The sequence below is a fragment of the Tripterygium wilfordii genome, chromosome 18, assembly GCF_013401445.1.
Source record: "Tripterygium wilfordii isolate XIE 37 chromosome 18, ASM1340144v1, whole genome shotgun sequence".
Classification (NCBI taxonomy): domain Eukaryota; kingdom Viridiplantae; phylum Streptophyta; class Magnoliopsida; order Celastrales; family Celastraceae; genus Tripterygium; species Tripterygium wilfordii.
Window position 1 is genome coordinate 10006356 of NC_052249.1, and position 15150 is coordinate 10021505.

The following is a 15150-nucleotide window of genomic DNA, read 5'->3' on the forward strand; positions in this document are numbered from 1 at the left end:
CCTGAAGTACTTCTCTGATAGGATTTTCCTATTCGACACCATAGTTGGACTTGGCAATGCAAGGCCAACACCTTTTTAGTGGGTCGTCTTTAGTGCTGTTGAAATTAAATCTCTGCATGTGCTCTGGTTTATAAAACCCTTTTTGACTGATAGTGGTAGCTCATTCAAAGTTGAAACTCCTAGTCATGGTCCTTGTTTAGTTGCCACCAATAGTTAAAGCAAAAGACTGTGCTGAAAGGAGAAGGGTATGCTGCATACTAAATACTCTTTAAAACTTTGTGTAATTAAGTGGGCTGCTTGCGCTTTGGATTGAAAGATAATGTGATTGATTGATAACGGTAGGTGATCATAAGAAATCTTTCTGGTTCTCATTAATTTACTCTCATGAAATGTCACCACCAATCATGCTGTGCCGAAGTAAGAGATACTTTTGTGTAGATACTTTTGTGTTGAAAGGAATGCTAATGCTGACTATCAATCCTCAAAGGAGTTTGATACAGGGCATGGTAGAACAAAACGAATGCAAAATCAAATACAAATTCTACTTGTTCAATTTACCAAAAACCGAATGAAATAGGATTAGAGTAAAATCTCTCGTTTTTATTAAATTTGAGAAAAACTTGAGAGTTTACAATTTTAAATAGTACGTAAGCAAAACAAAACCCTAATCAAATAAAAATTAAAAGCAAAATTATCAAAAATACATATACTCACTCGAGCTTCCTGATACCCCGCTTTAGGAAGGGCAATCTGTCTCGCTCAACATCCAACAGTACCCGCTCCAAAAAAGAGCACTTTGGTCGCCCTTAATAACATGAAATAAGAATTAAAACAAGATTATCAAAAATACGCATTTCCCGCTCGAGGAAGGGCAATATGCCTCATTCAGCACCCAAGCTTCCTCTAGTGCTCGCTTGAGGAAGGGCAATCTACCTCGTTCAGCACCCAATCTTCCTCCAACGCCTGCTACAGGAAGAACACTTTAGTCGCTCTGCATCAGAGTTCAAGAAAAAAGTACGAAGTTAAAGTGAGGTTGTGATATATAGACTCTGCTGGATTGCTTCAATTAATGGTAAGAAACAAATGTTGGGATGTGTGGTTAGGGTTGTGGTCTAAGAGGATCAAACTCATGACTGACGCAGTACTTAAGTCTCATAAATCAACATAATACCCTAGTTAAGTCTCATTAATTTGTACTTAACAACAAATCAAGTCTCTTAGTGCATGCGACAGACATTCTAATGCGCTGATATCCTTTTTGCATTTGAAAAGACATTCCTTTTGTTATTTTTTCTATGTTTTTATTGCTTCCCCAAGTTTGCTTTGAGGGAGTGTTAGGTCGCAGTGAAGAGGGACCAAGTTGACCCACTATGGAACATGCATGGAAGAGAGAAAATGAATTTGTGCAATTTGGTCGAGAATCCAAAGCGCCTGCTCTGGTAAGTACTAATGGATTAATTTGGATACCTAGCAAAGGTAGATATTCCACTCCCTATATCTTGATAGGTCTTATATCTAGTCATTACTTATTACCAGACAAACTGCTACAAGTCAAAATGACAAACCAAAGTTCACAGTATGTTCTCGTGGATATGTATGTATGTATGTATGTATATAGTGTCTTGCTATTATACCCTGTCCAGCTAAGATTTCATGTTTGCGCAACATGCATTCCTCTTTTGAATGTCTGGTTTGCAAATTACAACTAGGGATCTTGCTACGTACCTTCCTCCTCCTCCACATATCACACCTTTGAGCAACACTCACTTGTTTGATGTTTGCGCAACGCTTCTTTGAGCTGCTCTGGAGAAGGACTAGAAAACATCCACCATTTGTTGAATGCAATGGCAGATGAAGATTAAGACGTATAACTTTAGCAGCACATGGGCTAGGTAGAGCAAGGAAAGTTGTTTGTGCTGTAGCGATCAATGTTTTCCAAATGTCAATACAAATAGAACACAAAAATCATAAACGTACACATGATCCGAGTCAAAAGGCCAAAAAAGGTATTTCAATAATTCAAGCTTGAAACGCCAAACAAAAAAGGTGGTAAATTTTTTACTAACTTCACTCAATATATATAATTCACATGGTGGAAAATTAATTAGCTACTTATACATATGTGTGACTTATATATATATATATATATATATTGATATCGGTCGTTCTTTTGACCACACATGGAAATAAAATTTCACTAAAATTTTTGGTCAGTAAAGTATTCTACTAAAACACATTGGCAAAAAGGTAAACGGATTCAGCAAAAAGAAAAATGAGTGGCATTCCAACTACCAATGTTATCCACCTGGCTTCAATTTCAAATCCAGTGAAAATATACTATTCAGGCATTGAGTTTTTTTTCTTCTTTTTTTTATGATTAAGATAATTTTGACGTATTTGAATCGTCCCACTTTTTTCAAAGTAGCTTGGTAAGTTGTAGAGTGTAAATGTAGATATTTCTTTTTTCAAAATATTTATGGAATGGAAAAAGAGAACCTAGCCCGAAACCATACTCGCTAATGAATCCCTATTATTGGCAGGAACCATTCATAATCAACTGAGTCAATCATAAACAATTACACTGGTAATTTATTGTATACACCAACCACAGGTTATATAAAATTGGAATGATTAGTTAAGAAATAGTTAGCGTAAAGAAGTAGCTTAGGTAAACATTTAGGTGATAATCTAGTTGGTGAATCTTTTCAAGACCAAACTGTATGCACTTGAGAAGAGGTCTTGAGTTTGATTCTCGATAAGAGTAATAGTGGCCACACGTTAGGTTTTGACCCAATTTACCATTTTACCAGATGGAAAATTCATGTGCGTGCAGGCTTGAAGGCTAGAATTTAAGTTCATGTCAACTATCCAAATGACAAACTTGTTTGGTGTTGTTTTCAAGTTACCAAAAAAACAATTAGCTTAGGATATTTATATGCATTGCGAGAGGAATGATACACATATCACTTCAAGAATATTGGCTCATCGATCATGCCAGATAGACCCAACATCGTGACTCTTCAGACATGTCATGCACCCCCCAAAACAAAGGCTGCAATCTAGGACCCATTTCTACCCCCGCCACGTGTCACGACGTTAGAGCGCCACTCATGCGAGTCCCTCCCCTTTTAGTTCCTCTCCATCAGTCTCTTGATTAACACTTTGTACTACTACTGTTCCTGGGCGAACCAGCTGCTGAGAAAATGAAGGTTAGAGACTCATGATAGATACCATGCACATTTCTCATCGTTTTTTCAGTTCCCATGTCCTGTACGTTGAGCTTGTTCACTAAACTCATCCCCTAATTGGTTTTCTTTTGTTTTTTCAAATCAGATCTTCAATTGGATGCACAAGAGGTTTCATCAGAATCTTCAAAAAGGTTTTGCCATTTTTTTTCCTTTTCTTCATCTGTTACATTTGTTTAGTCTGTTAGATATTGAATTATGAATTGGCCTTTGTTTTTGCAGATGGGTTTGATCGAATTGTGAAAAAGCCAGACCTTGGTACTACTAGTGACTTAGAGAGGCAAGCATTACTGAAACAAGTAGCACTTGTGAATGTGCTAGATGGTTGGAGAGATGGCATTTTGACAATTGGAACATTTGGTCTTCAATCTTTTGAGCCTCCAACAATCATAAGCCAAAAACATGACTACCTCATCCTCCAAAACCAGGAAGAGGATGATGATCAAGAAGAAACGTATTCCGTCGATAATGTTGAGGATGCCAACGATGAAGACAACGACAACAAGTATGAAGAATGTGAAGAAGAAGAAGAAGAAGAAGAGATGAATCCACTGATGTTTACAACATTTGACTGCAATTTCGACGACATTGAATCAGAATTTGGTGCAAATGTAGTGAAACCAGATGTTCCTCTGACCCCATTTTATGGATCCTCTGAAATTCAACCCGACTTGGGTGTTGCTGCGATCAATCAGAGAGAGAATAAAGGAGAAAGAGTAACGCTAGCGGACCTGTTCTCCGCGGATTCTGAGGTCAAAAAGAAACCAAAACTTGAGAAAATCGAACTCGATTCTGGTAAACTGCAGGGTCTTAAAACCAAGAATGGACTTTCTTTTGCCAAGAAGTTGATTCCTCTTGTTGGCGAGGATTCACGTCCAATCAAAAAACTAAACCGAGTAAGTGTACTCTGCCATAGTTGTGCCATTGATGTGCAACTGTCAATTTTATTGAACTATTGTGTATATGTATACATTGTATCACATATGTTGTTTATGTAGTTGATGAGGAAGATGTTGAAGAGGAAAATTCACCCAGAACTGGAAGGCAGGGCACAAAAATTTGATGACCAAGTCCAGGCTACAGAGCCTGCTATTGCCTGTGAATCAGTTGCTCTGCTTCCAACCCCAGCAGGTACTAAAACTATGTTTTTTTGCACTTCGAAATTATGTTTTAATTAATAAAAATTGAAGTCGTGATCACTTATATTATGGTGTTAATTTACTCATAAAAAAAATTAAGTTGTAAAACCAATCCAAAAGCATTTCTCTCTTTTTTTGGCCTTACGAAACACTATATCTCCATGTGCTAAGCACACAATTATAATACATAACATATCCACTTTTTTTTCCCTTACTTTTCTATCATAATTTGTGGGCACCATAACCTTTTTGCGCTTGTAATTTTCCTGCTGTGACGCTTTTCGCTCTGTGTAAGCCCTGCCTGACAGCTGTGTTCGGCGGGTTTAGAGATGCTAGGGTGTGTGTTTTGTACCTATATGTTGGGGTATTGGGCAGGGTTAACAAAGAAGCTTGGGATGAAATGGTTGAGTTAACTGTGACAACTCACACGTCCAATAGTTTCAGCGTTATTACTTTGTATGGAGCCCATGCAAGATTAGATTCTTGAGCCTATTCTTCCTGTTGTTTTCTATTCTTTTGGGCTCACAAATGACAATCATGTTGCTGGAAATGTCGCATCAAAAGAAAAATAACATGACAGAAAAAGATTGAACAGCAATTGTCGCGTCGACTGGTCCAGTCCAAGCCTGGCCCATGACAACATTCCCACCGGCTGCCTGGCCCAGTCTGCTTGTGGCAGTGGTCATTCATGCTTGTTCATTACTGGTTATATTGTTTGGTGTTTTCTATAGAGAAGTGCTGATTGGGGATTTGTCAATTTTGTTTACAGAACCTGCTGTTTGAGCTAAAGACGAGATGGCCTAATTTGGTAGCCATGTATCTTCCATCCAGGATTGCTGTTGAATTATTCATTTATGTGGACAGTGTTGAATTAGGTTGTCAATTAAGTTTGCGAATATGTGGATTTAATTGTGTGATTTTATTTATTCTGTTTTGTAATTTTGCCTTCTTGTTTTTGGCTACTAGTATATGTTGGGTGTTTGGCAGTCTCAATGTTTAACAACAGGCTTTGGGTTGTTTTATTTTATTTGTTAACTCTTCGACAAAAAATGATGAGGGTGATGATAGTGGCTCAGGTGTTGTATGAAGCAAATGTTGAGTAGCATGTTATTGTCTTTTTCCTTGCAATCTCTCACATCTATGTTGATGATTTGGGATTGGGGATGACTATGACATGGCATATCGATTTAAAGCAGTGTTGTGAGACCGGACCGACCCGACCGATCGAATTGAAAAACCGGTGACCCGATCGTTAAATCGGTACGGTTCTGTCAATATTACCGTTTGAGTAACTAATACGATGAAAACTGGTAAAACCGGACGGTTGGATCGGAAACTCTGTGAGCCGATCGGTTTTACATGAATCAGAGATGTTATTTTTTAGACTTAAATGACTACAAAACATTAAATTATTTTGTAATTTCATTATATGCATTTCATTTTTTTACATAAAACCGTTTACCCACTGGTTGAATCAGTAAACCAGTGACCCGATGTCCGAGTCGATTTTAATAACATTGCTTTAAAAATCATGTGGCTAATGAATGATTGACATGGATTTTTTTTCATAATCGAGAATTACATGATACAAATTTGTTCTTCGGATATTTCATATGAGTTTAAATTTGAGCAGTCAAATTTGCACACATAGAACCACATGATGACAATTTATATTGGACCAAAACTCAACACGTGATCACAAAAATATTGTTTAACTCTAAGTATGTACGGTTCAACTTAACATACGCCGAGTACATGCATCTGCGTGTTTACGCAGACAGACTGATAGACATGACATATTTTTGGGGGAGTTGGTTGCGTATTTCCTTCAAAGCACCATCTCTACTGTCCTGAATGGCTGAATCTCCTGATGATGATGTGTATATGGGCGGCCTGATTTCCGTAAGATGACAAGTAACAAGTTTCGGCCCATGGGCCCCATCACTTGATGCAGCCTCATCCACCAAGGATCGAAGACATTTGCTTGTTATTTCCCCTTGAATTAATCAAAAATATTAAAGGTGCTGAACTTGCTTGAGATAAAGTTGGTGAAAAACAGCTCTCCATCTGTTAATTTGGTGTCATCTATAAAATTTTATCTTGAATTAATTAGCAAGTACGGCCAAATTTGGAAAATTGGGGGTTGTTTGTCATTTTTGTTGCGGACTGCAGAGAGTAGTGCCGTCTTAAAGCCATCATCTTTCTTATCTACTTTGTCAGGGTAAGAATATCTTTATGCTTTTCGCATGAAGCCTTTTGTGATTGTTAAATTAGATGTTATAATACTTTGATCAAATCTACTGATTTTTCTGGGTTTTTCTTCTTCTTAGTTTCCCTGAAAATTTTGGATTCTTAGCTGTAGCTGTAGTAGTAGAAACAAATGGCGAAAGTTCTTTCATTTGCTGAGTTCACCAAGCACAATAGCAGAACTGATTGCTGGCTTTTGATTGATGGGAAGGTCAGTTTCCATTCTTTTATGGGTTTGTTGTTTGCTGATCCCTTGTTGATTTTAAGGAATAAGTGTCCACTTTAACCTGTGTTTTGTAAAGATATTGCTTTATTAAATGTGTTGATTGATGATAATAATAAAAAAAAAAAGTGTTAGTAAACAACACCATGGCACAAAGATCTTGGAGTGGATGGGTCGGGGACAGAAAAGATATAGGCCCACCTTACTCCACAAAATATGTGAGGAGAGTATTTCCATTGAACCTGTGACTTCTATCACTAGCCCGTATGTTTGCCTATGTTGAATAATTTTTTACCAAATTAAAGCTAATTATTGAAGGGGATTAATTACTGTACTGAAATTTTAGTAAGGTTAGGAGCAAAGTTAGTGCCTGGTGTCATGCAGATAAGGAATGAAGATATGTGAATTTCAGTTGTGTAGAGAATCATTTACTTGGCTAAAATTATATTTCCAAACACCTGGGATAGTTTATTGACATGGGGAGGTGGATGTTGAAACTCAGGATTTGAATACATGACTGGATTAATGTGCATTCTGATTAGTTCAAGATGGTCTAAAGATGATGTCCGGGGGTTATGTTTGCATACTTGTTAATTAGGCACTGTTTTAAGCATCGAATTTCTGTGGGGCATTACTTGATGACTTCTTTTTATGCTGGTATGTGCACAAAGATAGAAAACATAGATCATGCAGCAAAACCCAGGTTGGGATTGGAAGTGCTCACCCACCCATATTTATTATGCTTAAACTTCAAGAATTACTTCCTTATTCGACACGAAAACAGGAAACCAAGGCTTATTAGACTGCACAGTAGCCAGCTTTGCAAGTTGCAACTATGATTTAAGCTCTCTGTGTGGATTCTCTTTCAACTTCCTTCTGTAGATATAGTTATGAACTTTTTACATATATGCAAAACCATGTGTATCAGATTTACGACATGACTCCATTTCTTGAGGAACACCCTGGAGGCGACGAAGTCTTGTTAGCTGCTACTGGTAAATTCTATATCTTCTGTTAGGTCTCTTTATCTTTTATTCCGTCGTTCCATTGATACATGGCATTTACCCTTGAAATTGAGCCTTACATTGGCCATATGCATTGTGCAGAGAAAGATGCAACTGATGATTTTGACGACGTGGGCCACAGCAACGATGCAAAAGAGCTAATGAAGAAATACTTCATTGGTGAGGTTGATGAAAATACCGTTCCAGCAAGAAAGAAGTACAACCCACCCTCAATAGAAGCAAGGAAAGCCAGGCATAATGAATCCGTGATTAAGCTCTTACAACTGGGGCTAACCCCTGCTTCTCTTGGTATTAGCATTTGGTTTGCGATACCTTTTCTGAAGACAACTAGTTTGTTCTTGCTTAAAACTTATAAGCATCAACAACACGTCCACTCTGCATCTTTGTCTGGAGACTTTTTAACTATTATTGGGAAACTATTGTTCAAGTCTCATGCACATTGTTGCTTTTGCCTTGTGATTTTATCTTCAATTGCAAAGGATGTGAGAATTTAGAGGATTCAGGGGAAGAAAAACTACTCTCTTAGTGTCCAATATGGTAACGCAAAGAGTGATATTGGTTTTCTGCTGTGGACATTGGCATGAACCTCACATTTCGTTACTGTGATTGTCCATTAAGGTTACTGATTGATTACTGATCTTGCTCAACTGCAACTCCTAACTAGTTCTTTAATGATATATTGCAAAAGAAGCTCCACATTTTGTCAAAGTAATTTATAGAGAGAAACATTGGGCTTAGGCCCAGTATAGTTTCACATAGAGGCAAGGGAGGGATCTCACTGGGCCTGGGCCAGGGCCAATTCTGCTTGCAATTCTAATCAGAAGTCACATACCGTTTATCAGTAAACGTCATTCTTGCCATTTTCATCGCTCAGACACAAAATACAGATGGAAATGTTACATACCAACCATGTCTTCCATGCTCAAAAGCATACTCATCAGCAACAATTATTACCGACAACTTTCAATGATTCAATCAATTTCGGTTACGTGGGCATAATAAGCTTTAAGAGATGAGATCAAATCCATTGAATCATTTTTTTGTGCTTCCTAATATAACTAAACCAGCAGCAGCAAGACCCATCTTCCAAACTGGTAACATTTGAACAAACCCTAGTGTTTATCAATGGAATATGGCGTCCAAATCCGACACACGTAAACTAAACTTCAATTATCAGTGTCAGCAGTATATACCCTGAGCTAGATTTCTGGGATGTGCTGGTTCATGAATTAACTGGTTTGGATTAGACATTGTTGAAGAAGTAAAGTATCACCAACTAGACAGATAGGGAAGTCTTGTAATAAAGACATTCATAAACAGACCAATTATGACAGGAACCCTTCACTCATCCTTATCTTTTTTTCAAGTCATGATTCTTATAAGGTTCTAAAGTCATGGATGTCCTTTGCTCTTTTTAATTCTGCATTATTACTGCTACGGACGGACACAGATTGTCTGAGCATAACAATATTACCTAATTTAATACATGCACCGCATGACGGCTGACCCTGTTCTTTCTGGGTTTTTTAGAAGAAATCACATCATGAAACCTGTTGGGACATTTCTCTTTCAGTGATGAAATCATGCTGGCTCTTCTAACGTCAGAAAACTTTAAGTGTCTCTATCTTTCCTCTCCATAATGTCCACATGTACTGATTTACATGTATGAATCATTTAGTATTACCCTCGAAATCTATTGGAGCAGTAACACCATACCAGTTAAATATTACCTCCAGGTCTTCAAAGAAAGGAAAGTGAATCAAGTTTGAGATCAATGGGATGAGTCACGAATGAGATCGCTCTCTCTTTCAAACGATTCCCAACTCTGCCTTCAACATTATGTTCCTGGTGAAGGCCTCAACTAGCCGTAATCCTCTCAAAGTGGTCCTTAACTAGTTCTAATAATCTAAACCATGTAATTTTATAAAACTAAAAATTAAACCAATTGGGGAACTAATCATCAAGTTGAGATTGGTGTTGACATAATGTACAGTTGCAGTGATTACGACAGGATGCAAGGAAAGCAAGCATCAATTGAGATCGGATTGAGAAAGACAGGACAAGTCTCCATTAATACAACAGTAGTGCTAGGTAGCTCATATAGTGGTAGTTCATAGAAACTCAAGTCTCTTAAACAAAATTTTAAAATGTTTTAACTCTCAAAATACATGTTAAATTTTAAAAAAAATTATATATTCGGAATCAACACATAAAGCTCTTTCTAACAAGATACATTGTCGATGAGTTTTATGAGGTAAATCTTAATTTCATTATTTTTTTCAATGGAATTTCTTAATTGCATTGTTTTTTTCAATGAAATTTCAAAACCAACAAATTCAAAACTAAAACAATGAATTATCAACCGTGCTTTAAAAAATAATAGATTCTATATTAAAACAATGAATTTTGGACAATGAATTATGGGATAAAATAGTGTAAATAAAACTTAAATCAATGGAATAAACTTGTCGGACTCCCATGAGTTACATGTCATTTTCGTTAATACAATCTCTCATTTTGTTGCCGAATTGTTCCTTATCCGAACTTAATTAGTAAAACATCTTGTTTTGTTTGTTATGGTTAGACCTGTTTTCCAGTCACAATCTCTGTCCACCAGATGCAGGGGAGGTCATCCAAAGAGTCCTCCTCTTTTGAATTGGTTGAGATGTCCCTCTCCAAATTTCATTAAGCCTTAAATTCTGAAGCAGACATGGTTGTAGTATAGCACTATAGCTCATGCAATGGACTTTAATTCTTTTATGTAATTAGGCTGATAACTCATGATTAGCAACTAATAATTAGGCAAAAACAGAGTAATCGTCCCTAAAATTTGGAACAAGAAAGCAATATTTTCAGTTGTTAAATTAAAACATTTTTAATGTAGACAACTAGAAAAAGGCAAAATAGCTAGGATCAGAATGATGGGTACTTATAATCCAATTAATTTAAGTCAGAGGACAGAGTTATAATAAATTAACCCTCTTTAGTTTGTATCTTGATAAGAGAGAAACTGAGTAGGATGATGATGTAAACAGAGAGCTTTCTGCAGGACAGGAGGAAGAAAATTAGTGCAAATAAAACCCAGTTCCATGAATCTACATTGATTAATCAGGAAGTGATCATCAATGACGCATATATGCTAAATTAAGCCATGGATTTAAGCCTTTAATTTAGCCAATGATGTTATCAGCTAAATTAATCACGTTTTATTTGTTGTGTGTAAGTGATGTACGACAAGATTTAGTGGTTTTCTTTAATAATTAGGAGAGTTAGTTTAATTATTAGGAGTTTTAGTGATATTTCTAATTTTACGATAATTAGATTACTTGTCTATATAAACGCATGAATATTCTTCATAAAATGAATGAGGAATTAAATTTTCTTTGCGGAATTCAAGTTATGTTGGCAACCAATCCATCATTACTTTCGCATTGCATCAGTAAGGTGGCTAAATTAATCACTTGTCCAATTGTTGTAGAAGTGATATATTGATACTGTGTTAATTAAGTATCTTTGCCATGATCTGTAATTGAATTCTGGATTAGTTTTGAGCAATTAATAAAACAGAGTATGCAACATGGAGCATTAAGCAAAATATTAGAGCAAAGAGAGGATTAATTGAAACTTAATTGCATTTATATTAAGACAAACCTAACAAATATTAGACAGGAAGAGACAAAGATGAGATCCACATGTGCTAAGAGAGGAGATGAGAAGCTGTATGACCTAGGTCTAATTAATTATTAAAGAAACTAATTTTTGGATTTTTTTTTTTGGGTTCTTTTTATTAAATCTTTTTACTGCAAATGATTTTACTGGGATGTGCTGATCATGCGCCTGGGGCGGACTTGAACCGTCAAGGGATTAGCCATCTCACAAGACAGCCTGAGCACCTCTGACAGGTCAACACTCTTGTCGTCGGCCGGCAGCCATTCGAACTCCTGCAACAGCGATGCCACCCAGAAGTTGACAGTGGTCATACCCAGGTTCTTTCCTGGGCAGACTCTCCTACCCGACCCGAAAGGTGCGAGCCTGAGATCAGATCCGAGCACAGAAAACTCCACCTCACCATCCTTGGCAACAAATCTCTCGGGCATAAATTGCAGTGGTTTCTCCCAAACCTCTGGGTCCCTCGTGATGGCCCACATGTTGACCATCGCAGTAGTTCCAGCAGGTACGTGATACCCATCGATGGTCGTATCGGTGATGGCCAAACGGGCCCATGAGAGAAGTGGGCCCGGTGGGTGCATTCTCAAAACCTCCTTCACCACCGCGGGGAGATACTCCATGGCGGCGATGTCAGCTTCAGTAACGCCACGTGATCCAACGACTCTGTCCAACTCAGCATGAACTTTTGACTGGATATCGGGATGAAGCACCATCCTAGCCAGCACCCACTCGATCAAAACCGCCACGGTGTCAGTTCCTCTAAATATCATTTCCTGATTATTAAAAAAAAAAGACAAATGTTGGTACAAATTTTGTACTACAAAAATAACTAAGAAATATATATGATCTGAAAACGAAATGCTTACCCAAAGAACGGCGATCATGTCACTGTCCGACATTTTATCGGCACCTTGGAGAGACAGCAAAACGTCGACGAAATCTCGGCTTCTTTCGGCCGGTTCAGCTCGGTGTTCAGCGATAATTTTGCCAACGAACTTGTTCACTCTGGGTACGAGGTTTCCACATCTTGACCGGATTCTCTGGAGGTCGAGGTTAGCGAGCCAAGGGAGATGGTCAGTCCAGTTGAGCAAACCCAAGAGATCATAACCTTCATCGACAAGTTCCTTCAGCTCCTCAACTTCCCAACTTGTGGAATTCAATTCATATTCGCGCCCAAAAACAGAGCACATCATGTTGTTGAGCGAAGCTCGCTTAATCAACTCCCGAACGCCGAAATTCTCTTGTTTATTCCCAAATATGGTGACCATTTGGGATGCAAGCACTTGCCGCTGCGACTCAGCAGCTTTGATTTGTTTTGGGGAGAACAGGTGGGTCGCGGCAATTCTCCTCAGAGTACGCCAGTAAACACCGTAATTGGCGAACCCAATTGCTCTGTTGAACATCAAGCTGTAAGCGGACTCCTTAATCGGACGATCCGCGAACACCGAGCTATTCAATAGCTCTTTAGCTACATCTGGATTGCAAGTCAGTATGACACGTGTGTCGCCAAGACTGAAAGCCATGAGCCTCTTGGCGTCACAAGACTCAGCTGCAGCTGCTAGCCGATGGTGAGCTAGTGAGCCCATCAAATTCATGCTCCCAATCAGAGGCAAACCTCTAGGACCAGGAATTGGCTTAGTCAGAGCAGCTTTTCGGAGCCTGTACTTGCCCCAAGCTGGACCACCAGAGTGAGCCCAGTAAATCAAAGCCATGGCAAGCCAAGCGAAGCCAATGATCAAAATTGGCCATAAAATGGATTCTTGAGTGAGGGCCTTACATTTTGAAGCAAGAGCAAAGATCCAGAGACTGTCGATCTCTGTTGTCATGACTGCAGCTTTTTCGAGAGAAGCTAGGAAGAAGAAGAAGTGTGGTTTTTCGAGTACTGAGCTGTGTTTGTTTTTGTGGCAGAAACTGAAGGGGTGGTGGTGGTATTTATAGTGAAGATTACACACGAAACTGGAGTAAAATAAATAACTGTTATACGAATACGATGAAGAAGTAGCATCGTATAACTGCGAAATACATTATTTTTAGTTAAAACGAACTGGGGGCGCCGCCACGATTGCACGGTCGTATTAGAGAGTGTAACCTTCCCAATAGTCGCGTGAGTTCACGCTCCAATCATGTGCTCTCTTGGTCGTAAGTTTTGGGGAATACCTACCAATTACAAAAAAAAAGTAGTAATTGTTTTCATGGAAAATTTTGATTTCTATTTTAGTGACCCACCAACTAAATTTACTAAATTAGAGCTAAAAGGAAAGAAATATTTATTTTGATTTCTATTTTAGTTTCCCACCAAAAAAATTAGAGCTAAAAAGAAAGAAAAATGGTTGATTTTGTACTTTTTTCCACAAATTTCATTCCCCATTTTGATATAATGGTTTTGCATGGAAAATTTGGATTTCTATTTTTTAGTTTCCCGCCCATAAAATTAGAGCTAAAAAGAAAGAAAAATGGTTGATTTTGTACTTTTTTCCACGAATTGCATTCCCTATTGTGATATAATGGTTTTGCATGGAAAATTTGGATTTCTATTTTTGTTTCCCACCAAAAATATTAGAGCTAAGAGTTTCTATTGTAATTCAAAGGTTCGTGTATGTGGAAATTTTCGTTTTATATTTTGCGTCCCACCAACCTAAGAAAGGTTACTAAAAAATAAGGAATCCTATTGTTCTTGTAATGAGATTCAATGTAATTTTAGAGATTCAATGTAATTTTACACATACGGAAAATTTTGATTTTCTATTTTTTTGTCCTCCCATCAACCCAATTAGAGCTCAAAAAGAAAGAAAAAAGGTTCTATATAATTGTTTTAACGAGGTTAAATTATTGTTACTACTTACATGCAATTATTTATATTTTTGACCCACCAATGTCCAAGTAGCTAAAAATGGTTTATAGAATTATAGTAACGACATTCAATATTTTTTTACGAGTTTGAAATAATGTTGCATGACATATACGTTTTTTATGGGAAATTTTGATTTCTATCTGTGTCGCATGAAACCAAGTAGGGAAAAAAGGTTCCCTATGATTATTGGAATGAGATTCAATAGAAATTTAAAATCTCATTGCAATGTTTTAATCAAATTTGGAGGTAAAATGCATGCATGATTTAGCAATTACATTGTCATTGTTTGAATCTAGCTTGTAGTGCTTCAAATGGTTATGATATCATATCTTACAATTATATCTGAAAATTTCTGGTAAAATAACATAAATAATACAATTTATAAAGAAAGAAAAGTTTGAATTAGACAAATGGGTGGTGAGAAAGAGTGTTAAATATTTTCACATGATATTGAAAAATATGCAAAAGAAAAATATTGCGTTGCTTATAAAACTATATATGCATGAAATGAATCAAAGCAATGAACAATTAATTTTTTTATGATGTTGAATCATGAGCCTCTTTTTCATGTAAATTTCGGATACTTGAATCCACATATATTTTAAATATCTTGACAAATTGCAAGATATTAATGTGGATAATTGAACTTAAATTGTTCACCTAGAAAGAGCCATCCTTGCCAAAGAATCTTGGTACCGATAAATTTATAACATGATCATAAGAATATATAGTTCTGATCAATTGGTTCGGA

The 15150-nt window shown here is 37.2% G+C and overlaps 2 protein-coding genes and 1 pseudogene across 2 annotated transcripts; 2 read left to right on the forward strand and 1 right to left on the reverse strand.

The window, feature by feature from the left end:
- The first annotated feature begins 3139 nt into the window (after positions 1-3139).
- Positions 3140-5406, forward strand: LOC119984876 (protein TILLER ANGLE CONTROL 1). Its single transcript, XM_038829017.1, has 5 exons — positions 3140-3209; positions 3334-3379; positions 3468-4141; positions 4244-4376; positions 5154-5406. Exons 1-5 carry the CDS (start codon positions 3204-3206, stop codon positions 5165-5167), a joined length of 873 nt encoding a protein of 290 aa, XP_038684945.1. The 5' UTR covers positions 3140-3203; the 3' UTR covers positions 5168-5406.
- Positions 5407-6409: 1003 nt separating this feature from the next.
- On the forward strand, positions 6410-8331 carry LOC119984518 (annotated as a pseudogene).
- A 3168-nt stretch (positions 8332-11499) lies between these two features.
- Positions 11500-13434, reverse strand: LOC119983969 (cytochrome P450 78A3-like). The gene is made up of 2 exons (XM_038827710.1): positions 12415-13434; positions 11500-12321 (listed from the first exon to the last, which is right to left on the reverse strand). Exons 1-2 carry the CDS (start codon positions 13372-13374, stop codon positions 11692-11694), a joined length of 1590 nt encoding a protein of 529 aa, XP_038683638.1. The 5' UTR covers positions 13375-13434; the 3' UTR covers positions 11500-11691.
- Positions 13435-15150: the final 1716 nt, after the last annotated feature.